The 27,187-nt window shown below is 47.7% G+C and overlaps 1 protein-coding gene across 3 annotated transcripts; it reads right to left on the minus strand.

Annotated features, from left to right (window-relative positions):
• Positions 1–2,219: 2,219 nt before the first annotated feature.
• On the minus strand, positions 2,220–12,373 carry LOC100279475 (Iron-sulfur cluster biosynthesis family protein). Of its 3 annotated transcripts, none has more exons than XM_008645243.2 (13): positions 11,736–12,373; positions 11,540–11,647; positions 11,355–11,455; positions 11,020–11,091; positions 6,217–6,286; positions 6,047–6,112; positions 5,851–5,943; positions 5,628–5,693; positions 4,650–4,792; positions 4,389–4,475; positions 4,247–4,310; positions 3,883–4,026; positions 2,220–2,823 (listed from the first exon to the last, which is right to left on the minus strand). In XM_008645243.2, exons 1-13 carry the CDS (start codon positions 12,144–12,146, stop codon positions 2,683–2,685), a joined length of 1,566 nt encoding a protein of 521 aa, XP_008643465.1. In that variant the 5' UTR covers positions 12,147–12,373; the 3' UTR covers positions 2,220–2,682.
• Between the last annotated feature and the right edge of the window lie 14,814 nt (positions 12,374–27,187).

The raw sequence follows: 27,187 nt of genomic DNA on the forward strand, positions 1-27,187 counted from the left end.
AAAATGAAAGTAAAGGAGATATTTTAACATGAAACGGATATCTTTGTATTTTTTTTGTTATTTATAACTCATATTTATGATATAATAAAATATGACAAAAGTTATACCAAAAATAGGTTCACGTAAGAAAGTGTGTATTGGTTTGCGTAGGAATGCCCGTTTTAGTTTACGAAAGAGTGCATGTAGAATAACAAAAGGGGTTATTCATGTTCAAGCCAGTTTCAACAATACCATTATAACCGTTTCAAACACACAAGGTCGGGTCATTTTCTAGTCCTCCGAAGGTACTTGTGGATTCAAAAGCTTAAGAAAAGCATCACCCTATGTTGGTCAAAGAACAGCGGTAGATGCTATTCGTACAGTGGGTTTGCAACGAGTAGAAGTTATGGCAAAAGGTGTTGGTAGCGGAAGATATGTCGCATTACGAGCCTTTGCTAAAAGTGGTGTCCAGTTAAGTTGTACACGTGATGTAACACCTATGCCGCATAATGGATGTCGACCTCCTAAAAAAGATGTCCGTAAAAAATGAAACCACTTTCATGAGAAATAAACGATTCAATGAACAAATAATACTAGTTTGTTATGGTTCGAGAAGAGATAACATGATCCACTCAAACACTAGAGTGGAAGTGTGTTGAATCAAGAGTAGATAGTAAACGTCTTTATTATGGTTGTTTCATTCTCTCTCCGCTTAGAAAAGGTCAAGCGGATACTGTCGGTATTGCCTTGCGAAGAGCTTTACTTGGAGAAATAAAAGGAACATGTATCACACGCGCCAAATTCGAGAACGTGCCACATGAATATTCCACAATAGTAGGTATTCAAGAATCCATACAAGAAATTTTACTAAATTTAAAAGAAATTGTATTGAGAAGTAATCTCTATGGAGTTAGAGACACATCAGTTTGCGTCAAAGGTTCTAGATACATAACCGCTCAAGATATAATCTTACCGCCTTCCATAGAAATTGTTGATACAACACAACCTTATAGCTAACTTGAGAGAACCCGTTGATTTCTGTATTGAGTTACAGATCAAGAGAGATCGCAGATATCATACGGAACTCAGAAAGAACTCTCAAGAAGGAAGTTATTCTATAGATGATGTATCCATGCCTATTCGAAATGTGAATTATAGTATTTTTTTTCTTGTGGTAAAGGAAATGAAGAACACGAGATACTTTTTTTGAAATATGGACGAATGGAAATTTAACTTCTAAAGAAGTGCTTTATGAAGCTTCTCGTAATTTGATTGATTTATTTCTTCCTTTTCTACACAGAGGAAGAGGGCACTAGTTTCAAAGAAAATAAAAATAGGTTAACTCCACCCCTTTAACCTTTCAAAAAAGATTCACTAATCTAAAGAAAAACAAAAAAAGGAATTACATTGAATTGTATTTTTACTGATCAATTAGAATTGACTTCTAGAACGTATAATTGTCTCAAAAGGGCCAATATACATGCACTATTGGACCTTTTGAGTAAGACTGGAGTAGATCTTATGCAAATTAATAGTTTTTATATGGAAGATGGAAAATTAATATACGACACTCTAGAGAAGCATCTCCTAATTGATTTACCTAAGAACAAGTTCTCGTTTTAAATCATTGCAATTTTTCCTCTTCTTTTTCTTTTTTTGAGTTAGAATAAAAAGAAAAGAAAGCAATTTGACAACTTTAAAAAAACACCTCCAGGAAGAAATAGTATCACACTTAGGTCCTTCGTTCTCCTAATGTGCATGATTTGCACAGGAGGCTAAATTTCCGTCAGGTACGTTGAGGGCTTACGGGCCTGTTTGGTTCGTGGCTAAATGTGTCACACTTTGACTAAAGTTAATCGTTCAAATTGAATATCTAATCTTAGCCAGAAAAGTTAGACAAAGTGTGACAATTTAGACAATGAACCAAACATGCTCTACCTTTTGACCCAAAAAGGAAACGTACAAACAGCAGGAATAGCTGCATTGCCTGCAACTATTCATTGGTGAATAATTGATACCAAAACTACGTAATTCAGTTCTTTCGATCGTGTCTCGTTCGCAATGACAAACGCAGGCAGGAGATACACGTTTCAGCTTAATGCAAGAAAATGTTAGGTTCCCATCGTGAATTGGTCCACCTGGAAGTTTTTATAACAGTACGTCTATTCCTAGCACTGTTCTCTGCGACTGGATTAAAATCATTCCAACTGCTGCTGCTGCAATCTATAGAGACAAAATACTATGAAAAAACAGGAGCCAGTGGATTAAAGCCGCAGCAAACAGTCTGAGTCCCTGTTCACAGGCTGACCTTTTTACATGTTTTGATTGGACTCCATTCAAACCGAGTAGCATCCTAGCCATATTCCCTGTTTTTTTTCTTTTTCGTGTCAAATTCTGAATTTGATCCGTGATTGGAACTATACATATATGCAGGTCAATGGCACAGATACGAACATCATCTTGCAAATAATGGTCGGTTCCAATTAAACCAACAGCTTCCACAAAACTTCCATAGCGAAGTGGTCAGTGGTGGGCTGGTGGTGACACGACAATTAGTGAGGTCCAGTACCATCCAGTTTCGCTTGCTCGAGTGGTTCAGTCAGATCCATCTTCCACTCCGTTGGATGCGGATAAAAATCACCGACAAGTATGGTGAGGACCATGTAGAGCTACTGCAAGTGTCAAGTATATCGGTCATGTCCATCACTCTGACTCGAGCTCCTTAAATCTCCTCTCCCACTCCTTGACTTCATAATCCTGCTCCAATAGATCCTTTTCAGTAGTATAGACAATCTCCTCTGGCGTGATTACTTTCCGTTCAGCCATATCACGTGCACTGAGCAACTGAAAATGTAAGAAAAGACAAGCCAAGTTTATGCTCCTTCAAAAGTTCAAAAAAGACCCAACTTGGTGAAGGTCATGAAGCCAAGTATCATTTACTATGGCATGAAGTTGATGAGAATGCCAAAATAAATTAAGTAATACTCCCTCCGTCTCAAATTAAAATTCGTTTTAACTTTTTACTGGATTCATGCAATAATTAATGTATGTATTCTCTCTCTCTCTCTCTCTCTCTCTCTCTCTCTCTCTATATATATATATATATATATATATATATATATATATATATATATATATATATATATATATATATATATAGGTTCGTAATCATCCATATGAATATGGACATAAAAATCTAGAACTAAAACAACTACTATTTTGGAAGGGAAGTATTAAAGAATGCAATAAAGACGTGCACAATGTACAATCTAAAAATATCATTATAATCATATATTTTCGCTCAAATAGCCAGTTTTGTAGCTGTTGAGAACGGAAGGTCCAAGCTGCATAACAGATTGACACACTTTGATCTTATGCTTTAAGCCCCTCTACAGTGGCTTCACTATGGATCTGAGTTGTTAGGAAGGGAAGAGGTGGCTGGCACCCGGCGGCCATGAAGATGCCGGCACAGGGAGAGAAGAGGCATGTCAGAGAGTGGTGGCAGCTAGGGGAAGGAGAAAAGGATTGGAAGATGTTTAAGTGTGAGCGCAAAGGCTAAAAGCAATTTAAGAGACTCAGCAAAAGGTAGAGAGATGACCCTAAGCTATGCTTAATCAAGTGGGCACTGTTCACGCATGGCCGTACCACATGGTGACAGGGAGCCCTCGTCAGCCACTGTTAGACCTGCTGGTCCAGTCATTGGACATTAGGACCATAACAGGTTTCCTTTTAGAAGTTTCTAATGTTAGGAACAAATAAGTTGCTACCAATCACAATAAGTCTAGACTCTAGTCTATAAGATTTCTGTGAATGCTCAAAATCCATCCTGATTTTCTCCAATCCGATCCACGCATGGGAAACGGAAAAATAATTACAGAGTTGTGGAACTTTAAATGTTGTTACCTTTCTTCTTAGAGAAGAATCTGGTGACACGAGCTCCTGAGCTCTCTGTTCTCTGGCCTTATTCCTCTTTTTAATGCCATTGTTGGTCTTGCGTAGCAGAAACCATCTAAACAAAGGTATTGCAAAAAAGGAGCCAGCGTATATCTAGAAATGACCACATTGTATCAGTACATATCATTGACAATCTTATTAATTCACAGGTAATTCAGCAATCATCGATTTTGCAACATTCAAAACATCTGGAAATCCCCTTAACAAAGAGAAGGGCTCGTGATTTCTGTCAGGCCAAATATGTATAAATGGAATGACTAGAGTAATGACCACATTATAGAGTACTAAACAGGCATATCAAGCCCAGCCATACCTGAAGCAAAGGATATAACTGTGCGGCAAATGAGATTAGTCCACCAGGTGTCACTGTCATTTGCCTTCATGATGAATTTTAATGCATATTGTTAGCATTACATATCAATGATACTTGAGGACAGGATTATCATAATTCTTACTTCAACAAGTTTCCAAGAATGATGACACCAAAGAGATTGAGTCCTCCCAAACCAGCAACCATCGCCTTCTCTGTTGCATTCGCTTTACTGCAAAATCAACAGGTAGGTGTATAAAGGGCATAGGGTAGACCCAGTGCCGGAGGCTCCCATATGAATTGGGTCAAGGAAGGGGAAAAACCAAGGCAAACCTTCCCCCGCAAAGGACAAATTGCATCCTGGATTAGTTCAACTTCACTAAGGATGGTGATGATATATACTGACCTGAATTTCCACGGTTTCTCCTCTAAGTACTTTTCAACTCCGCTAAACATTGCAGACCATTTGGTACCCACATATTCCCTGCTCCTACCACTTTTTGATGAAGCAGTACGTTGCAGCGATGGGAATCGATACAGGATATTTCCCTATAGGAAAAACGAAATCATTAAGTCACTCAGAAGAATGCCATCATTAGGGCGTGTTTGGCCAGGCTCCACCCACGCTGCTCCATCGCAGGAGACACGGAGCTACAAATCGTGGCTCCGCCCCCGTACGCGCAGGAGGGCGCCGGCTCCTCTTCAGTACGTGCAGAAGCGCTCCTACCTCCGTCGCCGTTTGGTGCGACTCTGCTGCCAGAGCTGCCGCAGAGCCAGAGCCGGAGCGCGGCCAAACACACCCTTAGTATGTAGCTGGCACAGACAGAGCTATCTGTCAGCCAAGGTGGACAACAGTTAACTCGATGTGTAACTGCTGTGTGATGGTAGCACCCGTATGCCTGTATTCCCTTCTTCCTCCTCAACTTCAAGTGAAGAAACTAGTGCATGTAATGTAAGGGTGTTTTTGCTTTGGCTGACGCCTCCCTAGCATCTGAAACAACCCACTCCTCCCTTCATCATCCAGGACATGGCATTTCCCAGCACCTTTTTCTTGCATCTACTCACACATTGCATGTTCCTTTATCATTTTTCTTTGTTGGAAACTTCCAATAGATCTGAAGATTACATACTTAGGCATGCAAGTCAGCAATCCAATGATATAGCATGTTACTATTTTTTAGTAGAGAACCTGACATGATTGGGGTTGTTTGTTTATTCCTATTTTTTGGTGGTACACTGGTACCTAATGTAGGGAAAGAAAACAGTTATCCCCCATCCCGCCCCGCTCTGCCAGTGTTAGCTGGGTGGGTTGAAAATGTAGGTCATATTTGACAACGGTAGTTCTCAGTACAAGTCTGAACTGCTAGAGAAAAGAAGATTGCACCTGCTCATCAATTTCTGGATGTCCCTGAAAGCGTAAAAGAACTGGAAGAACAAATGATTCATCGTCCTGCAGTTCAAGAAATGATATGAGAATCTGAATACGATAAGCCTTCCCTCAGTTTATTATTCGAAGGAAAAGTAAATTGCTTTCACAGGTGAAGGGAGTCGAGAACTTAATCAAGTCTTAACAAAATAAGCAATACTTAGGGCAAGAGTTCCCATGCCTTGGACTCTTCTGATGGAGGTGGCACATCAAGAAATGGTGCCAGTTCTTCAGCTGTAACAACTCCACCATTTGATGAAATATACTGTCCAATCTGTGAATTATTCAAATAAGAATTAGAAATCTGTAATGGAAAAATGAATATATAATAAATGGTCATGAAGAAGCTACATTTTCTCAAAAGAAAAAGGAAATACCATCTTCCACCGCTTTTCTTCAAGCCCATCGTTTGGATCACCATCCCCAAACACAAATGAAAATACCTGTGGCATTTATTTAATAAACATTACATACAGTTTCAAACTACCTACACATTCCATCAAAACAAAGTGACAATGAACAATCAAGTCAAACCCTTTTAAATTACAGATTCAATAAAGTTCATCCCATTTTCGTTTTCTACTCGACGTCTTCTATAATAATCTGCATCCAAGTACCTGCAGACACATGGACAGTGTGAAACTGTGAATAATAATGTGCATGGTACTTTCTGTTCAGAACTTCAGATACAACATTGCAGTTTCAAATGATACATGTATGTCCCATTTCGTTATAGTCATCTTAACATGAAGTGGTGAGAACAATATCACTGGAACTTTCCAGCAACGCAATACAGAATCTTCTCACATTGAACAGTTGGATGGCTTAGAACCATTGTTCCTGTAGGTACATTTCATGAACATCCCATCAGGAATATTATCATGCCCAAATCATTAGATGATTTGCATGTGTGTGTAATGGACAACAATTCAAATTGAACTTTGTTTTGGGCTCTTTTTGCTTTCCCCCTAGGATGGTTTATTCGAACATGAAATTCCATAACAATAAGCATGGTACAGGCAACATCCAACTTGAGATTCACAAGCTCTGACAAAGGCCATGTTTGTTTCAGCTTTTTTCAGCTTCTGGCCACCAGAAGCTACTGCAGACTGCCAAACGTCAATCTTTTCAGCTCGCTTCTATGAGAATCACTTTAATCAAAACCGTTCAAAATCAACGTAAACATAGAATCAACCGAGTCGTTGTGATAGTAGGACACCATCACATATGGACTTTTTATCTTCATCCGCATGTAATCTCCACGATACTCAGATTCTCTCCACAACTAGATTCTTAGAAAAGCTCCTCAGAAAAAACCTGAACCAAACAGGCCCAAAGGAGGAGGGTTGTGATAGGCTTGGCGAGACAATGTTAAACCTAGTCATTCTAATAGATAGAAAACCTAAAAGAAATATGTTGGCGCTTAAACCTTTTAGCGACGTGCCATATCAAAACCCGGATATGGTGTTAAATGGGCAAGGACCAGAACGGAACCCCCTTGGTGATGTGTCGTGTCATGATCTGGGCACAGTGTCAAGTGAGCAAGGGCCAGGTCGCTACTTCCTTAGTAGCACGCTACATCGGCGTCAGCGTGTAGTGAAAATGTTAAGGGTCTTTACATCATCGATGGGTGCGAAGGGTAAAGAAGCTAGTCAAACCAACTAGGATCCATTTAAGTAGTTGGAATGTAGGGTCGATGATAGGTAAGTTAAGGTGGTTAGTTGAGATAGTGACTAAGTGGTGTGTGAACATTTTATAAGCCCAAGAGACTAAATAGAAGGGTCATAAGGCGAAGGAGGTGGACAATACCAGCTTCAAACTTTGGTACACAGAAACAACTACAAATAGAAATGGAGCTTTGATTCATTAGAGCCTCAAGAACGGTGTGCCGGATGTGAGAAGGAAAGGAGACAGAATTGTCTTAGTCAAGCTTGTTGTGGGTGATTTACTTGAACGTAATTAGCACATATGCCCCCCAAGTAGGCCACGATGAAACTGCTAAGAGACTTTTCTAAGACTTAGATGGCATGGTTAGAGCGATACTCCCTCCGTTTCTTTTTAATTGTCGCTGGATAGTTCAATTTTGCACTATCCAGCGACAACTAAAACGAAACGGAGGGAGTACCTATTAGTGAGAATCTTTTCGTAGGATATCTCAATAGGCAAGTAGGTACAACAAGTGCAAGTTTCAAGGTGGTTCATGGAGGTTTTGGGAATCAGAAGGGAGAGGAAGTCTTGGACTTTACGATAGCTTTTCATTTATTGGTAGCCAACACTTTCTTTAGGAAGAGAGAATCTCATTTAGTGACTGCCAACACTCGAGTCATATTGAGTTTGTCCTTACCAGAAGAGAGGAAAAACGAGCATGCTTGGATCGCAAGGTGATACCTGAGAAGTGCTTGTCTCTCAACATAAGCTTGTGGTGGTGGTCTTTCGTGTTTAGGTGTGTGCTCGTAGGGATAAATAAGCCAAGATTGCAAGAACAAAGTGGTGGAAACTGAATGAGGAGACGCTGGAAGTCTTCAAGGAAAGGGCCATCAAAGAGGGCACTTGAAAGGAAGTAGATGACACAAACAACATATGGGAGAAGATGGCAACCTGTATTTAGAAGGTGGCCTTAGAGGTGTGTGGAGCAACCAAAGGAGGTGGAGGCGAAGATAAAGATACTTGGTGGTGAAACAAGGAGGTCCAAAAGGCTATTAAGGAAAAGAAAGAATGTTATAGACGTGCGTGTTGGTACTCGCTCTCTTAAGCAAGTGGATCCAACAGGGAAGTGCAATGTGTATTGGCAAAGTTTGTAGTGAGATAGCAATAGCTCTGTTAATCTGGCCTCTCAAGGGCACTGTACGGGGGTATTTATAGGTACTCGAGTGACCACTTGTCCCTTGTCAAAGACGTTTATGCCCTCGAGTACCCGGTCTATCCCCAGAATATTCTCACGAGAGGAGGTTACAGACTGTCATTACAGAAAAGGTTATTACAGACGCGGCCCGTAATATGCTTATCCGCGCGGGGCCCGTTACAGTGGGCCGAATCCCACCTGGGCCTCCCGACGCGGTGAGGACGTGGGACTAGTAGACTTCGACAGAGCCTTCGCCTTGCAACGGAGAGGACGAAGGGGGACCGCGCCGGTCTTCATCCAGTCGACGCCTCCGGCTTGCTCGGGCGTGCTCTGTGGATGTGGTCTTCGTCGGTGTAGCGAGGCGACGAAGGCATCGAGCGAAGGGTAGCGTGTTCGCCTTCGCCCCAACAGTGCGTACCATGAGAGGAGTGTGAATAACACAGAGAAATAGAAGGTCGCAAAGAAGAACGCAAAGCGAGCTATAAGTGTGGCAAAGGGTAGGGCGAACGAGAATCTTTACAAATGTTTGATTAAGAAGTAAGGAGAGATGGACATATACAAGATGGCTAAGATCTCTAAGAGGAAGATAAGGGACTTAAACCAAGTTAAGTGCATTAAGGATGAAACAGAACACCTCTTGGTGAAGGAGGGTGAGATCAAACATAGATGGCAAGAGTATTTTGACAAATTATTCAATAGGGATAATGGGGACACAACCTTTCAGTTCGATGACTCTTTTGATAACACCAATAGATGCTTTATGAGCAGGAATGCAGGATCCAAGAATCCGAGATTCTTGAGGTTAGGGAGGCATTTAAAAGAATGAAAGGGGTAAGACGATGGACCCTGATGGTATCCCAACTAGGGCACGGAGATGTCTTAGGGACATAGCTATAGTATTGCTAACCAAGTTGTTCAAACATATCTTTCGGTCAAAGAAGATGTCTGACGAGTGAAGAAGTATATTGGTACCGATCTACAAGAATAAGTGAGATATTCAAAGTTGTACTAATTACCGGGGAATTAACTTGATGAGCTACTATGGAGCTACAGGAGAGAGTAATCGAGCATCGTCTGAGAGGAATAACAAAGATCTCTATGAACCAATTCGGTTTCATGCTGGAAAAGGTCAACCATGGAAGCCATTTTCTTAATAAGACATATGATGTGGTACAGGGAGCAGAACAAGGACCTACACATGGTTTTCATTGACTTAGAGAAGGCCTATGAAAAAATACTGAGGAATGTTGTGGTGAGCTTTGGACAGACGTAAAGAAGTATCTTGGACTCATTAAGAACATGTACAACAATGTTGTGACTAGTGTTCAAACTTCAAACAAGTGATGGAGAGAAGAATGACTTTCCAATTAGAATAGGTCTACATCAAGGGTCAGTTTTGAGCCGTTAGCTTTTCTCCTGGGTGATGGATAAGGTCACAAGGGGCATACAAGGGTTTATCTCTTGGTGTATGCTTTTTCTGGATGATGTAGTCCTTGATGAAAATCAGGCAGGAGTAAATAGGAACTAGAGTTGTGGCAAGAGACTCTAGAATCCACATGTTTTAGACTCAGTAGAACTCAAATCAAATAAATGAGATGTGACTTCGGCACTACTGCGCATGAGGAAGGGGATGCTAGTTTGGAAGATAAAGTAGTCCCTAGGAAGGATACCTTTCGGTATTTAGGAATTAGGATCAATGCTACAGAGAGACGAGGATATTAATAAAGACGTTAGCCATAGAATCAAAGCAGGGTGGATGAAGTGGCATCAATCATATGGCGTTCTATGTGGCAAGAGGGTACCACAGAAGCTAAAAGGCAAGATTTATAGAATGGCGATAGACCTGCTATGTTGTATGGTGCACAATGTTGGCCTACAAAAAACGACATACAATGTTGGCCTACAAAAAATGACATACATGTTTAGCATATAAGTGTTACAGAAATGTGTATGTTACGTTGGATTTATGATTATACAAGAAGGGATTAAACATGGAACTATGATATACGTGATGGACTAGGGGTAGCACCAATTGAAGAAAAGCTTGTCCAATACCAGTTCAGATGGTTTGGATATGTCCAACTAAGATCTCTAGAGACACTCATGCGTAGTGGGATCCTAAGACGCAATAGCAATGGGAAGAGAGGCAGGGAAATGCCAAAGTTGATATGGAAAGAGGCAGTGAAAGGAGACTTGAAAGGACGAAATATACCTAAAGATTTAGTCTTGAATAGGAGTGCATGGAAAACTTTTATCCATGTGTCTTAAACTTGACTTGCAGTTTCTGTTGGGTTTCAACTCTAGCATATCCTCCCAACTTACTTGGGACTAAAGGATTTGTTATTGTTGTTGCACCGTAATAAATGACGTGGACATGTGATTATCGGATTGAGTAGCTCCACGAGTCCAAGAGCAAATAGAATTTCCTTTATGTTCTTTTAAGTCAAATAACATAATAATATGATCCACCACTTGCAGAACACCTTACAAAATGCATATGAAACTTACCAAAACATATCCGTCGGAATGATGATAGTAGAACCATAAGATCTCCTCCGCCTCCCACGACCATCTTCATCACTACTAGTAGAAGAGGAAGTGCTACCAATCAAAGGGGTGTTGAGTTAAATGACAAAACCTACAACTAAAGTCCAAAAAACCACTCATGAAATCTATGTGTGCTTCATTTTTATAGAATTCACGGATCAAATTACAGAGACAGAATGTCATTTAAGGGAACTGAACCATATGACAAAGATGAAGATATCGTTCCAGAACAGACCTTTAGGCAGTGAACATATAATAATTAGCACACAAACTCTTTCGTGCTGCACTAAACATACCTTGAGCTTGAGAGAATGGCAATGATTGTAGTGTACACCAGCACAATTGAGGCAATGAGCGCAGTGCCAAATGAAACACGTACCAGATAAGCACCCACTTGCTACAAAAGAGGAGCAGCACAAACCAATATCAGAAGAGCTCATAGTAACCTAACGCACTGTTACACTTTCCTTGCTGGAAATACCTTGGCTTTGTCAACCAGAGGCTCGACCCGCATCCTAAACGATTTGCCAGCCAGCTTTGCCCTGTAGTCCTTTGGGAAGACGTATAGCACCTCCCCGTCCTCCGATACCTACACAATCAGCGACGATTATCAGAGAAGGCCGGAAGGTTACCAGCGGAGGAGGAAAGGAGGGAGTAACTAGCAGACAGCGGCGCACCTCCAGGAAGCCTTCAGTGTCGGCGGCGAGTGCTTGGAGCGCGCGCTCCGCCTGCGCGAGCTGCAGCCCAGCGCGAGAAGCGACGTCTCCTATGGTGACGCGACCGCCGAAGTGGTCGACCGCCTCCATGGCCCGGTCCCGCACGTCGGAGGGGAGGCGGTCCGTCTCCACGGCTCCGCCTGGGCGCACAAGCGCAGGCGGCGCCCCGATGGTGCTTCCAGCGCGCGCCCGCACGTCGGGGCGCCACGGGGACGGTGAGGGGCGGCCGGGAGCGACGCGGAGGCGGCAGGGGGCAAGAAGGGAAGGGGAGAACAAGGAAAAGGGAGCGTGGCGCGTGGGGGTACGTGGAGATGGAAAGGGCGGGCGGAAACGAAAGTGGAAGGATAGAGAGATGGCGGCGGCGGCGGCCATGGGGGAGGACGGGTTGACGGCGGAGACTTGGGGTGGGCTTAGACGGTGGCAGGCACTGCCGCACTGGGCATTATTGGGGAGGAGCAAGAGGTCAGGTGGACGTGAGGAGGTGTGTTCTGGCCGTGGCCACGAGATCGGATTTGGTCCAAGCAGACACCGGTGTCCGGCACGGTGAGGACGTGAGATTCAGCAACTTCCCCGCCCCCTTTCCTCAAGGTGGCGTTTGGTCAGTGGGAAAAAGCGGTCTGCTGTGTTTGCAACTAAAATTTGTCATACCAAATGTTTGATAAATTAAAAATTGGGTAAAAAGTCTTGTCATAAATTTAACAAATTAAATAGGAGCGGTTAGCAAGTTTTAATAGCAAACTATATGATAACCAATGATAACCAAGATTAGGGCTTATCAAATTTTTGGTTTGCTATATTTTAAAAGTCAATCAAACAAACCTAGTATGTGGGATAGAGAAATGACATACGGTGAAAATTATATCAATGTATGGTTAAAAGTGATGTTTGGATGCAGGATAGGAAAGGAAAAATAAAGAAGGACACAGAGGAGTAGGTTATGAATTTGAAAAATACAACGTTTGGATGTAGTTAGATTTAGACTTGGGATATGGTGAGATCCATCAGCTTTTTAAAAAGAAAAAAAGAGCATATATTATCCACTCGTCTTAATATCCATCCTATCCACACATGCAAAACAAAGGAGCCACCATAGTGTGACAGAACTGTTCAATTTAATCTAATCTCAAACTGTTTGTCAGCCACTTAACACTAAGTACACAAAAGACTAAGTTAAATTTAGTACTTTGTTGAGCACATTCAAAGAGAGAACTTAAAATAATCTATATTTATATAAGAAGATTAAACTTTAAAACACCAAAACAATTTCTTACATGACTTGATTATAACATCAGAGTTATTACAAAAAAATTAATACATCTGTATAAAGATATTGTTTACATGTAACATAAAAAAGAGTTGATACATGATGTGTTTATCATTTTTTATCTTGCATCATAGAATAAATATGTGATTAGAATTACATCGGAAATAAATATTTATTCAAAGACATGTTTAAGCATTAAATGATGAGGACATAACACCTACTGCTACACTATTGATTACAAGGTAAGCTCGTTCCTAGATTTGTATAATGGTAAAAATAAGAATTGATTGCTATATAATAATAGTATATCAAATATGCTTAGGAACAATATAGATGATGATGATGATAGAGAATACATATGCCATGGACAATGTGAATCTCAAAGTGCAAGTCCATAAAAGTTGAACTTTCAGTTCGTCAGCATCTCGACGGTACTTCGGGAAGTGTTTGAATTCACTAGAGCTAATAATTAGTTGGCTACAAAATTGATAGTGGAATTAGCTAGCTAACTATTAGCTAATTTGTTCAAAGTAGTTAATAGCAGAAGAATTAGTTAACATGTTTGGATGCCTTTAGCTAATTTTAGTAGCTAACTATTAGCTCTAGTGCATTCAAACACCCCCCCATTGAAAATATTATAACTACTTCATGCAAAGTGAGTTTGAGATCCATAAAGACTTAATGGAAATCTTATTTGATAAGCTTTTAATGATTTGGTCCTACCTTTATATTGTATTGGTAAGGTCTTCAAGCCATCATAACAATCTGCTAATATTTCTGTCGAATGTTGTGACACTGTCATGGGCTTGTCATACAAGCTTAGGACCCTGATCTAAGTTGGAGCTTGCCCCCAAATAGATGGAAGACATAATAAGAAAGTTCCTGGATGTCCTCCTTATTGGCCACCATTTTTGGAAGCCAGCAAGGAAACCCCCAGGCCAAGTTGGAATCTCAATTCGTGTCAAGTTTGACTCCTTCTCCGAAACCAGGATCAACTTGCAGTAAAACAGATGCCTATAATGCATATAAACTCTGTTTTTTATGATACACATGTGGATAGAAAGATGATTTTATCTTCTAACTAATAGTGTTGGTTTGTGAGAGCACCTAGAGGGGGGTGAATAGGTGATCCTGTAAAATTCAACACTAAATTCCAACAACCTTGATTATAAAGATATTAGTGCAGGTTAATTAAGTCAATGAGACGAGCTCTTGCGAACACAGACAATCAAAGAGAGAGCAATCACAAGAGACACGCGATTTCATCCCGTGGTTCGGCCAAGTAACACTTGCCTACTTCCACGTTGTGGTGTCCCAATGGACGAGGGTTGCACTCAACCCCTTTCAAGTGATCCAATGATCAACTTGAATACCACGACTTTTCTTCCTTATATCCTTTTCCCGTTTGCGAGGAATCTTCACAAGTTGGAGCCTCTCGCCCTTACAAGATTGATCACAAAGAACGCACAAGAGTAAGGTTGGGAAGAGCAACGCACACAAGACTCAAAAACGCAGCACACCAACGCACACAAGTGAAGACTTGAGCTCAAGTGACACACAGGGAGTTCTCGACTCAAATTGAGCTCAAATCTCTAACACAACAAAGCGAATGCACGGGAGCAGAGTCTGGATGCCTTAAAATGCTTAGTGAATGCTTGGTTGGCTCCTCCATGCGCCTAGGGGTCCCTTTTTATAGCCCCAAGGCAGCTAGGAGCCGTTAGAGATCAATCAAGGAAGGCCAAACTTACCTTCTGTCGGGTGGTGCACCGGACAGTCAGGTGCACCACCGGACAGCTACTGTAGCATGTATGGTGCCGATCTCCTTCCTTTTCTGGCACAGACGACCGTTGCAGCTCCAGGCCAGTTGGCGCACCGGACAGTCCGGTGCCCGCTGCCGACTGTTGGAGCTGCCACGCGTCGCCCGCGGATTGCGCGGCTGTCACACCCGGTTTTAGAAGGCAAACCGAATGCGAATCATGTACGTGCCAGGATCAGTTATTCACGTACACAGCAGTTACATAACATGGACATCATCACACAGTGCTCAAAATAGTATTAAAAGGGAAATAATAGTCGATTACATCATACGTCTGAGACGTCCATATAGTCCTTACAATAAATCAAAGTGCTTAAACGAAACGTAGATAACCGCGACCTTCACAGGCAGCCGACTGGGGGGTTGCCGCTAACCCACGCCTAGAACTCGTCGTAGTCTTGGAACTCCTAGAAGTCTCCTTCCACAGCTTCATCTTCTCCTGAGCAGTGGTTGCAATGCTGACAACCTGGGGATGGGGGGTATGGTGTGTAGAGCAAGGGTGAGTACACATCAACATACTCAGCAAGTATCCTGTTTGGCTGTAGTGGACTAGCTTTATGTGGGGATAAGTCAAGCAGTTGCTTTTAGTTGGTCAGATTATTATTTACTAATAGAAAGCCGGGTTTTAGCATTAACCCAAGTTATTAGCCCGATGTACCCTTTCCAAACGGAAAGAATACCACTTACCAGCACCATATTCATAACCAGAACCATCAGTCTCATTGCCACCGGGAAACCAAAGTATCTCTGATCAAGTACCACTAATCACTGGAGCTCCCTTGGCCGCTCATAACCGCGAGCACGGCTGATATATCAGTTTTCAAACACTCTGCAGAGGTTGTGCACTTTACCCACAAGCCGTGATTCCCTTTCTGCACAGAGATCATGACTCTCCATTGATCACTACCAAGGTGACCCAGCAGGGCATCACTACGTAGCCTTTACAAAGATTCCCCGGGGCTGTAGCCACCCGTTAGGTTTCCTAAATGCACCGCACTCCTCCCCAAGGGGTGAACCCAAACTTGGCAGAGCGAGCCGCATACACCGAGCCCCATTGACGGCACGACGGCTAAGTGATCTACACCCCGGATCCTCTAATTATTCAGCTAAGGGCATCCCATTCCACCCTCATGGTTGCACTGTTTTCCCGGGCGGTCATCCATAGAACAGGTCCTTACGGAGAGGCACTCGAGAAACCGCTCGAGCCCCCTTGAAGACCACAAGTATAACATCATGATAAGAGAAGGGAAAACAACGTATCATAGATAATCTCATCATGTTCATTGATTAAAGTTGAGCAATAGCATAAAGTTAAGCAATAATAATCCAACCCAAATAGGTAAACAAGGACATGGATAACAAAAGCTAGGCAATCCTTAGGTATACATGTGTAAAGCGGGAGGTGAATTAAAGAATGAATAGGACAGAGATAGGTCAAGGGACACTTGCCTCCACCAACCGACTGCTGCTCAGGGGCTTCTCCTGCGAGTTCCTCGGGCTCTTCAACCGGATCGTTCTCTATGCGATTGCAAGCATACATACATCCATCCATTCAAATTAGGAAACAAACAGTACACCATACAAGAGAACAAATAAAGTAAATATGCATAGAATATCACATACGATAATGAATTTACCTTGGTTAGAAAGAAACGAGGGAAGGTCTCGCAGGGGTTAAGGCTTATGCTCGAGGTGCACTACGGGTAAACGAATAACTAGACGTCACATGCTCTAGTTCCAATTGGTTCTAACAAAAGATATAGCTACATGCACTAATGTAAACGTGACCACTTTTAGTAGATTAACATTGAATGAGTTAGACGATTAGCTATACAAATTAACTAACATAACCAATTTCCAAATTGAGACTCGTATCTTATTAATATGAACAACGGGATTAGCGCGCATAGGGTACGGGGGGTAGACGGGGCGTCTGGGGGTAGACGGGGACACGACGGGTCGTGCCAAGGCACGCGCACTACGCGAGCACACGCGCGAGGCCGCACGCACACGCCACGAACTAGCCGTGCGCACGTCGGGGCCGTGCGCTAGCCGAGCTCAAAGCCGCGCGCCATAGGCACGCTGGGCCGAGCTCGAGGCCACGCCGGGGCCGTCACGATGCGAGCAAGGCACGACGGGGCGAGCGGGCAAGCACGCCGGGGCAAGCGAGCACGGGCGAGCGAGGACGCGGCCGGGCGAGGACACGGCCGGGCGCGGGGGCGGGCGGCCGAGCCGGGGCGCGACGGGGGCGGCCGAGCCGGGGCACGGGGCGGTCGAGCTCGCCGGGAGGCGGCCGAGCTTGCCGGGAGGCGGGCGGGCCGGGCACGGCGGCGGCACGGCCGGGGACGGCGGACGGGGCCGGCGAGCACCGGGGTGGGCGCGGCCGGGGCTGGCGAGGCCGGGGTCGGGGGCTCGCCGGAGCGGCCGGGGCCGGGGCCGAGCTCGCCGGGGCCGGGCGAACGCGCCCATGGCGCGGGGGAGGACGGCGCGGCGGCGGCGCCGGGGAGGGGCGGCGGCGGCACTAGGGCAGGGAGAGGGCGGCGACGGTTAGGGTTAGGGAGAGGGAGAGAGAGAGGGGATGACGGGCGGGGCCAGCGGGGAGGGGATTTTTGGAAAAAAGAAAAAAGGGGAGGGGGCGGTTGGGCCGGCTGGGCCCAAAGGGGGGAGGGGGGCGCGGCTTGGGCCGCCAGGACGGCCCACGGCGGGGGAGGGGCGGCTGGGCCGCCGTGGGGCCCACGCGGGAAGGGGAGGGGGCGGCTGGCCCGCTTGGGCCAAGGGGAAGGGGCGGCTGGGCCAAAAGGGGAGAAGGGGGGAAGAGAGAAAAAGAAAAGGCTTTTCTTTTTCTAATTTCCACATTTTCTTATATGCCTAATTCTCCACTTCACCCAACCGCAAACAAAAGAGTGCATAATCCGGCATGATGCAACAAACAAAAATAGTTCTAGGTTTTGGTTACACAAGATGTCGAGCTAATTCTCGCTATAACTTTTAGAAAAGATCAAGGCTTAGCGAGAAGAAAAGGGAAAAAGGAAAGAGTAACGCCTGAATTTGGTGAGAGAAAAGAAGAAAAAATTCTACCCCAAATTCAGGGCGTTACAAACCTATCCCCCTTAAAAGAATCTCGCCCTCGAGATTCAGGGTTGGCTAGCAAAGAGCTCAGGGTATTTAGCCATCAGATCATCTTCACGCTCCCAGGTTGCTTCTTCCTCTGAATGGTGATTCCATCTAACTTTGCACATTCTGATGGTCTTCCTTCGGGTGACTCTGTCTGCAACCTCAAGGATTTGCACTGGCTTCTCAACGTAGGTCAAGTCCTCCTGGACTTCGAGACCTTCCACTGGCAACTACTCTTCTGGCACACGCAAGCACTTCTTCAACTGAGACACATGAAAGACATCATGCACAGCGGACAAATTCTCTGGCAGACTGAGCTGATAAGCCACTTCTCCACGCCTTGAGAGAATTTGGTACGGACCAATGTAGCGGGGTGCTAGCTTGCCTTTGACTCTGAACCTTCTGACTTCTCTGATCGGTGACACTTTCAGATAGACAAAGTCTCCGACTTCGAAACTCAGCTCTCTTCTTCTTGTGTCTGCATAGCTTCGCTGCCTCGATTACGCTATCTTCAGATTCTCTCAGACCATCTTGATGTTCTCTTCAGCTTCAAGTAGAATGTCTGGCCCAAACACTTGCTTCTCTCCAGGCTGATCCCATTGCAACGGAGTTCTACAACTCCTTCCATAAATCGCCTGAAATGGTGACATCTTCAAACTGACCTGGTAACTGTTGTTATAGGAAAACTCTGCATAAGGCAATCTCTTGTCCCATCCGGACTGATCTTGCAACGCACAGGCTCTCAACATGTCTTCAAGAATTTGGTTGGTTCTTTCGGTCTGACCATCTGTCTGTGGATGATAAGCTGAACTGAAATTCAGATGTGTGCTCAGGGCTTCATGCAACTGCTGCCAGAAATGAGAGGTGAACTGCGTTCCTCTGTCTGACACTATCTTCTTTGGCACTCCATGAAGACAAACGATCCGAGACATATACAACTCTGCAAATACTGCACTGCTGTAGTTGGTCTTGACAGGTATGAAGTGGGCTGACTTGGTCAAGCGGTCCACTACTACCCAAATGGAATCGTAGCCGGCTCGAGTGCGAGGCAATCCGACTATGAAGTCCATACCGATTTCATCCCATTTCCACTGAGGGATCTGCAATGGTTGCAACAATCCAGCTGGTCTCTGGTGCTCTGCCTTAATTCTTCGACAACTATCACACATAGCCACATGCTCTGCGATTTCCCTCTTCATTCCGTACCACCAGAATTTCTTCTTCAGATCCTGATACATCTTCTCACTGCCAGGGTGAATCGAATAAGTTGTCTCATGAGCTTCCTTAAGGATCAACTCCCGAATGGATTGGACATTGGGAACACACAAGCGGTCTTTGAACCATATCACACCTTATGCATCTTCCCGAAAATCTTTGCCTCTACCGTCTAGAATCAGTCGTCGGATCTCACTGATCTTCTCATCATTTTTCTGTGCTTCTTTAATTTCTCGTTCCAAGGTAGGTTCCAACTCGACTGTGACTCCTCACGAATTGTTCAGAAATTCGAGACTCAACCTGTCGAACTCCTTGGCCAACTCATAAGGCATCGGACGAGCGACCATCAGATTGACTTGACTCTTCCTGCTCAAAGCATCTGCCACTACGTTTGCTTTGCCTGGATGATAATGGATCTCCAACTCATAGTCCTTGATCAGCTCTAATCATCTTCGTTGCCTCATATTCAACTCTGACTGAGTGAATATGTACTTCAGACTCTTGTGGTCTGTGTAAACATCACATTTATGTCCATACAGGTAGTGCCTCCATGTCTTCAGTGCGTGAACCACTGCTGCCAACTCTAGATCATGGATTGGGTAATTCTTCTCATGAACCTTCAGCTGTCTGGACGAGTAGGCTACAACTCTTCCCTCTTGCATCAACACACATCCCAAACCAGTGTAACAAGCATCACAATACACCGAGAAGGGCTTGTGCACATCAGGCAAGACTAGGACGAGCGCTGTTGTCAACTTCTCTTTCAGCGCTTCGAAGGCCTCTTGACATTTCTGGGTCCACTTGAACTCAACTTTGTTGCCTAGCAACACTGTCATTGGTTTCGCAATCTTCGAAAACCCTTCGATGAATCGCCGATAATATCCGGCCATTCCAATGAAGCTCTTGATTCCTCTAGCATCTGTTGGCGCCTTCCGGTTCAGAATGTCTACCACTTTCTTCGGATCCACAGCCAATCCTTCTTTGTTGATTATGTGACCCAAGAATAGGACTTCATTGATCCAGAACTCACACTTGCTCAACTTTGCATACAACTGGTGCTCTCGCAATCTCCGCAATACCATCCTCAAATGATCTGCATGCTCTTCTTCGCTTTGAGAGTAAATCAGAATGTCATCAATGAATACCACCACAAACTTGTCAAGATAATCCATGAATACACTATTCATCAGATTCATGAAGAAGGCTGGTGCATTGGTCAAGCCAAAAGACATCACTGTGAACTCATACAACCCATACTTGGAAATGAATGCCGTCTTCGGAATGTCCGAAGGTCGGATCCTGAGCTGATGATAACCTAACCTCAAATCAATCTTGGAGAACACACTGGCTCCTCTCAACTGGTCGAACAGATCTTCTATCCTGGGCAAAGGGTACTTGTTCTTGATGGTGACTTCATTCAAAGCTCGATAATCGATACACATCCTTTTGGTGCCATCTTTCTTTTCCACAAATAGGACAGGGGCGGCCCAAGGCGAGGTGCTTGGCCGAATGTAACCTTCTCTGACAGCTCATCAATCTGCTTCTTGAGCTCAACCAACTCTGGTCCAGATATTCTGTAAGCTCTCTTAAAGATGGGGGCGGTTCCGGGAAGAAGCTCTATGGCAAACTCAACTTTCCGCTCTGGTGGCATACCTGGCAAGTCCTTTGGAAACACATCTGGGAATTCGGACACAACCTTGATACTCTCGATTGGGTCTGCTTCACTGCTATCAACAGCTATCTGATAACAACTTCCTTTCTTTGGCTCAGGCGGGACTAACTCGGTCACCACTTCCTCTCCTAGTGGGGACACCAACTTGATTGTCCTCTTATCACAACTGATAACTGCCTGATACTTATCTAGCCAATTCATCCCGAGGATGACATCTATTCCCTTAGTACCCATTACTATGAGGTTGGCGGGAAACGCTATCCCCCTTATTTCCACACATACATTCAAACAAATGCTATCGGCTCGAATTCTACCACCGGCTGAGTCGATTTGAATGGGGGTTGACATGGTAGTAATTGGAAGATTATGTGCTTCTACCCATGATGCAGTAATGAAAGAATGCGTTGCTCCAGTATCAAATAACACTTCTGCAATATGGGAGTCGACTGGGAACATACCTACTATCATGCCGGGGGTCTCCTGAACTGCTTCAGCCTCCAAGTGGTTCAGTCTCCCATGATTGTAACGTGGCTGAGAGCGATTGCCTGCTCCAGGTTGAGGCACGTTCTGCTTTGCTGGGGCATTGGGGCCTAACTGCTGCTGGGCTGCCTTCTTCGGACATTGCATCACCCAATGGCCTTGCTCTCCACAGTGGAAACATGCTCTGTTTCAAACCTGAGCTGGTGTTGCCTGACTGTTCTGCAGGTTTGCTGGGGCAGGAAGACGAGGTGCTTGCTGATTCTGCCTCTGAAACTGACCTCCTGACTGATTGCTCTGACGATTCTGATACTGGTGCTGAGGATACTGCCTTTGGAACTGCTGATGCTGCTGAGGTGGACGCTGGTTCTGCCTGAACTGCTGAGGTTGATTGCGTGAGAAACGAGGACGGTTGCTGCTTCCAGGCTGGGGTCCACTGATCTTGCGCTTATGATCCTCCATCTCCTTACGCTTCCTCTCTGTCATGATTGCTCTGTCGATCAGGTGCTGGAATGTCGGGAAGGTATGATTCATCAGTTGGTACTGCAGAGGATCAACCAAGCCTCTCAGGAAACGGTACTGTCGCTTGGCGTCGGTGTTGACATCTTCAGGAGCATAGCGAGACAACTGCAGAAACCTGTCCCGGTACTCACTGACAGACAATGACCCTTGCTTGAGGGCCAGGAACTCCTCCTTCTTCACTGTCATCAGACCTGCAGGAACATGGTACTGACGAAAGCTACCTCTGAACTCTTCTCAGGTGATGGTGTCGGGGTGGGCATGGGTGGCGAGGTAAGACTCCCACCATGACTGAGCTGCTTCTCTCAACAGACGGGGACCATACAGGACTTTCTCCCTGTCATCACACTGAGCGGTATGCAACTCCCGCTCCACAGTGCGCAGCCAGTCTTCAGCATCCATGGGGTCAGACGAATGAGCAAACGTTGGTGGATGACCTCTCATGAATTCAGCACGCTTGTCTCTGGGCATCTGAGGCATCTGAGGCTGAGGTGGTGCCTGCTGCTGTTGCTGCTGCTGCTGAATGGCGGCCAAAGTCTGACCGATGGCTTGAACTGCTTGAGTCTGCATCAGAAACATCTGCTCGATCGACATCGGGGGCAGGGGCGGCAGGTGCTGTTGCTGGGGTACCTCTTCCTGCTGAGCGGCTCGCTCCTGCTGAGCACGCCTTCCTCCTCTGCGCCTGTTCTCTGACATCTACAAAATGCAACCACACATCAGAACTGATCTGACAAATCTTGCAGCATAAGAAAAGAGTATAGAATCCTTCAACAGCACTGAACAGATGAGCATCTTCACTGATCTCCAACACAGACCACACAGCTTCTCAGATAAAGAGGAAAGTGGAATAAAAGGTTTCCCAACTATATAACTAACTCCATTAACATAATAGGTAAACCAAAATGCAGGGGATACCCACACTCTGGTGACAGTCATTACAAAGATCCAAACCAAACATAGTTCATCATGACAAACATAAATGCACAGGATATAGCAAACTACCTTGTCTAACTAAGACTAACTAAAAGCGAGACTAACGCTAAGACTGTAGCTTCTACGTATATATTTGTATTAATTACAAGATCCAACTCTAACGGTCTATGGTTCTAGATTTATCTTGGTCTTGCAGTCGGGATTGCCATAAGACTGGTGTCGGGGACCATAATTAGGGGTACCCTCAAGGCGCCTAATTCTCAGCTGGTAACCCCCATCAGCATAAAGCTGCAAAGGCCTGATGGGCACGATTAAGTCAGGGATCAGTCCACACGAGTGACTCGATCACGCTTCACCCGAGCCTAGCCTCGGCCAAAGGCAGCCGACCTCGAGAGACTTCCGTCTCGCCCGAGGCCCCCTTTTTATGGCGGACACATCACCGGCTCGCCCAAGGCCTTGGCTTCGCTCAGAAGCAACCTTGACTAAATCACCACACCGACTGACCAAATTGCAGGGGCATTTAACGCAAAGGTGGCCTGACACCTCTATCCTGACACGCGCCCCCGGCAGAGCCGAGGTGACCGCCGTCACTCCACCGCTCCACTGGCCAGTCTGACAGAAGGACAGCGCCGCCTGCGCCACTCCGACTGCAGTGCCACTCGACAGAGTGAGTCTGACAGGCAATCAGGCCTTGCCAAAGGCGCCACAGCGAACTCCGCTCCGCCCGACCCCAGGGCTCGGACTCGGGCTAAGACCCGGAAGACGGCGAACTCCGCTCCGCCCGACCCCAGGGCTCGGACTCGGGCTAAGACCCGGAAGACGGCGAACTCCGCTCCGCCCGACCCCAGGGCTCGGACTCGGGCTAAGACCCGGAAGACGGCGAACTCCGCTCCGCCCGACCCCAGGGCTCGGACTCGGGCTAAGACCCGGAAGACGGCGAACTCCGCTCCGCCCGACCCCAGGGCTCGGACTCGGGCTAAGACCCGGAAGACGACGAAACTCCGCCTCGCCCGACCCCAGGGCTCGGACTCCGCCCTGGCCTCGGCCGAACGACTTCCGCCTCGCCCGACCCCTTGGCTCAGGCTCGGCCACGGCAACAGAAGGCAGACTCAACCTCGGCTTCGGAGGAAACCCCACGTCGCCCTGCCTAGGGCACAGACCGCCACGTCAACAGGAGGCGCCATCATCATCCTACCCCGAATCGACTCGGGTCACGGAGAACAAGACTGGCGTCTCATCCGGCCAGCTCCGCCAGAGGGGCAATGATGGTGCTCCACAAGCTCCATGACGACGGCGGCCCCCAGCTCTCTTACGGAAGCCGGACGACGTCAGCAGGGACTCGACCGCTCCAACAGCTGTCCCTCCATCAGGCTCCGCCGCACCTCCGACAGCCACGACATCACGCCAGCAGGGTGCCCAAATCTCTCCGGCTGCCACATTGGCATGTACCTAGGGCGCTAGCTCTCCCTCCGCTAGACACGTAGCACTCTGCTACATCCCCATTGTACACCTGGATCCTCTCCTTACGACTATAAAAGGAAGGACCAGGGCCTTCTCAGAGGAGGTTGGCCGCGCGGGACCGAGGACGGGACAGGCGCTCTCTTGGGGCCGCTCGCTTCCCTCACCCGCGTGGACGCTTGTAACCCCCCTACTGCAAGCGCACCTGACCTGGGCGCGGGACGAACACGAAGGCCGCGGGACTTCCACCTCTCTCACGCTCGGCTCCGGCCACCTCGCCTCTCCCCCCTTCGCGCTCGCCCACGCGCTCGACCCATCTGGGCTGGGGCACGCAGCACACTCACTCGTCGGCTTAGGGACCCCCCTGTCTCGAAACGCCGACAGTTGGCGCGCTAGGTAGGGGCCTGCTGCGTGCTGACGAACAGCTCCTCGTCAAGCTCCAGATGGGCAGTCTCCAGCAACCTCTCCGGCCCGGGACGGTGCTTCGTTTCGGGACTCTCGAGTTCATGTCCTTCGACGGCAGCTACGACATGACACTTCTTCCACCGCCGCGCGACTACGACAATGGCGACCGACAACCCGCCCGCCGGCGGCGGAATCGACGACGTCTTCCCCGCGTGATGGAAGAGCAATATTCGGGCTCGCTCCGTTCTCTCCCCCGCCAACGGAGGAGGAGGCGGAGCCGTCAAGGCCAGACGGGAGGCCGCGCTTCGTCGGCCGTCGAGCGAATCGACGCCCCCGACGCCCCGACGGAAGGCACGCCGGACGTCGACCTCGCGTTCGAGACGGAGGAGAGCGCCATCCCCCCGCGGCACGCTGACCTTGAGCAAGAAGACGACGCCGGCGCGCTCGCGGAAAGCCTGCAGGACGTCGCCCTCGAACCAGGGATGACGGCGCAACCAGTCCCCGGTGTGACTACGTCGCTCCTCGTCGACCAAAAGGTAACGACTAACTCCCATCTTGCGTCATTTCGACTCGGCCTCAACCCGCCAAACGACCTCGTTTTGGCGGGCGCTCTCATTGAGGCGAGTGCAACCCCACTGAGGTTCTGTATGCGGTCGCCTTGGGACCGACTGACGGACGTCTCGACCTGCGGGCCCTCTGGGTCCGAGGAAGATGACGATCCCAGCATCGGTTGGGATTTCTCCGGACTTGGCAACCCCAGTGCCGTGCGGGACTTCATGACCGCATGTGACTACTGTCTATCCGACTGTTCCGATGGAAGCCGCAGCCTTGGCGACGAGAGCTGCGGCCCAAGCCGCGAATGTTTCCACATCGAGCTAGGGGATCCCACCGAAGGCAACCATCTTGGCATGCCGGAGGATGGTGACCTCCCCAGGCCGGTGCCTCGCGCCGACATCCCACGGGAGCTAGCTGTGGTCCCCGCTCCGGCGGGGGGTTACGACCCACAACTCGAGCAAGTCCGCGAGGCGCAGGCCAGGCTCAACGAGGGAACAGGAGCGCTTGAGCCGATCCGTCGGGACGTCGGACAGGCATGGGTGGGCCAACCCCTGGCCGGAGAAATACGTCATCTGCCCCAAGGTCTCCAGCACCGCGTCGCCAACGATGTCAGGATCAGGCCGCCGCCCGCATCCAGCGGGGTCGGTCAGAACCTGGCAACCGCAGCGATGCTCATCCGCGCGATGCCGGAGCCGTCGACCACCGAGGGTCGGCGAATCCAGGGAGAACTCAAGAATCTCCTGGAAGGCGCTGCGGCCCGGCGGGCCGAGAGCACTGCATCCCGGAGGCAAGGATATCCCTCGGAACCTCATGCCGCGACTTCCCGATTCATGCGGGAAGCCTCGGTCTACACCGGGCGCATGCGCAACACCGCGCCTGCGGCCCCAGGCCACCTCGGCAACGAGCACCATCGACGCGACCGTCGGGCTCACCTCGACGAAAGGGTGCGCCGAGGCTACCACCCCAGGCGTGGGGGGCGCTACGACAGCGGGGAGGATCGGAGTCCCTCGCCCGAACCACCCGGTCCGCAGGCCTTCAGTCGGGCCATCCGACGGGCGCCATTCCCGACCCGGTTCCGACCCCCGACTACTATCACAAAGTACTCGGGGGAAACGAGACCGGAACTGTGGCTCGCGGACTACCGCCTTGCCTGCCAACTGGGTGGAACGGACGACGACAACCTCATCATCCGCAACCTCCCCCTGTTCCTCTCCGACACTGCTCGCGCCTGGTTGGAGCACCTGCCTCCGGGGCAGATTTCCAACTGGGACGACTTGGTCCAAGCCTTCGCTGGCAATTTCCAGGGCACATACGTGCGCCCCGGGAATCCCTGGGACCTTCGAAGCTGCCGGCAACAGCCGGAGGAGTCGCTCCGGGACTACATCCGGCGATTCTCGAAGCAGCGCACCGAGCTGCCCAACATCACCGACTCGGATGTCATCGGCGCGTTCCTCGCCGGCACCACTTGCCGCGACCTGGTGAGCAAGCTGGGTCGCAAAACCCCCACCAGGGCGAGCGAGCTGATGGACATCGCCACCAAGTTCGCCTCCGGCCAGGAGGCGGTCGAGGCTATCTTCCGAAAGGACAAGCAGCCCCAGGGCCGCCCATCGGAAGAAGCTCCCGAGGCGTTTGCTCCGCGCGGCGCCAAGAAGAAAGGCAAGAAGAAGTCGCAATCGAAACGCGACGCCGCCGACGCGGACCTTGTCGCCGCCGCCGAGTATAAGAACCCTCGGAAGCCCCCCGGAGGTGCGAACCTCTTCGACAAGATGCTCAAGGAGCCGTGCCCCTACCATCAGGGGCCCGTCAAGCACACCCTCGAGGAGTGCGTTATGCTTCGGCGTCACTTCCACAGGGTCGGGCCACCCGCCGAGGGTGGCAGGGCCCACGACGACGACAAGAACGAAGATCACCCAGCAGGGGGGTTCCCCGAGGTCCGCGACTGCTTCATGATCTATGGAGGGCATGCGGCGAATACCTCGGCTCGG

Source organism: Zea mays, chromosome 5 (genome assembly GCF_902167145.1).
Source record: "Zea mays cultivar B73 chromosome 5, Zm-B73-REFERENCE-NAM-5.0, whole genome shotgun sequence".
Taxonomy (NCBI): domain Eukaryota; kingdom Viridiplantae; phylum Streptophyta; class Magnoliopsida; order Poales; family Poaceae; genus Zea; species Zea mays.

Coding starts and splice junctions, on each gene's coding strand:
- LOC100279475 (XM_008645242.3), bottom strand. CDS start 12,146: ATGGCCGCCGCCGCCGCCATCTCTCTATCCTTCCACTTTCGTTTCCGC. Junction 4,476..4,649: donor GAGAAACCGTGGAAATTCAG/GTCAGTATATAT, acceptor TTGATTTTGCAG/TAAAGCGAATGCAACAGAGA. Junction 4,027..4,246: donor AGTTATATCCTTTGCTTCAG/GTATGGCTGGGC, acceptor GGTCATTTCTAG/ATATACGCTGGCTCCTTTTT.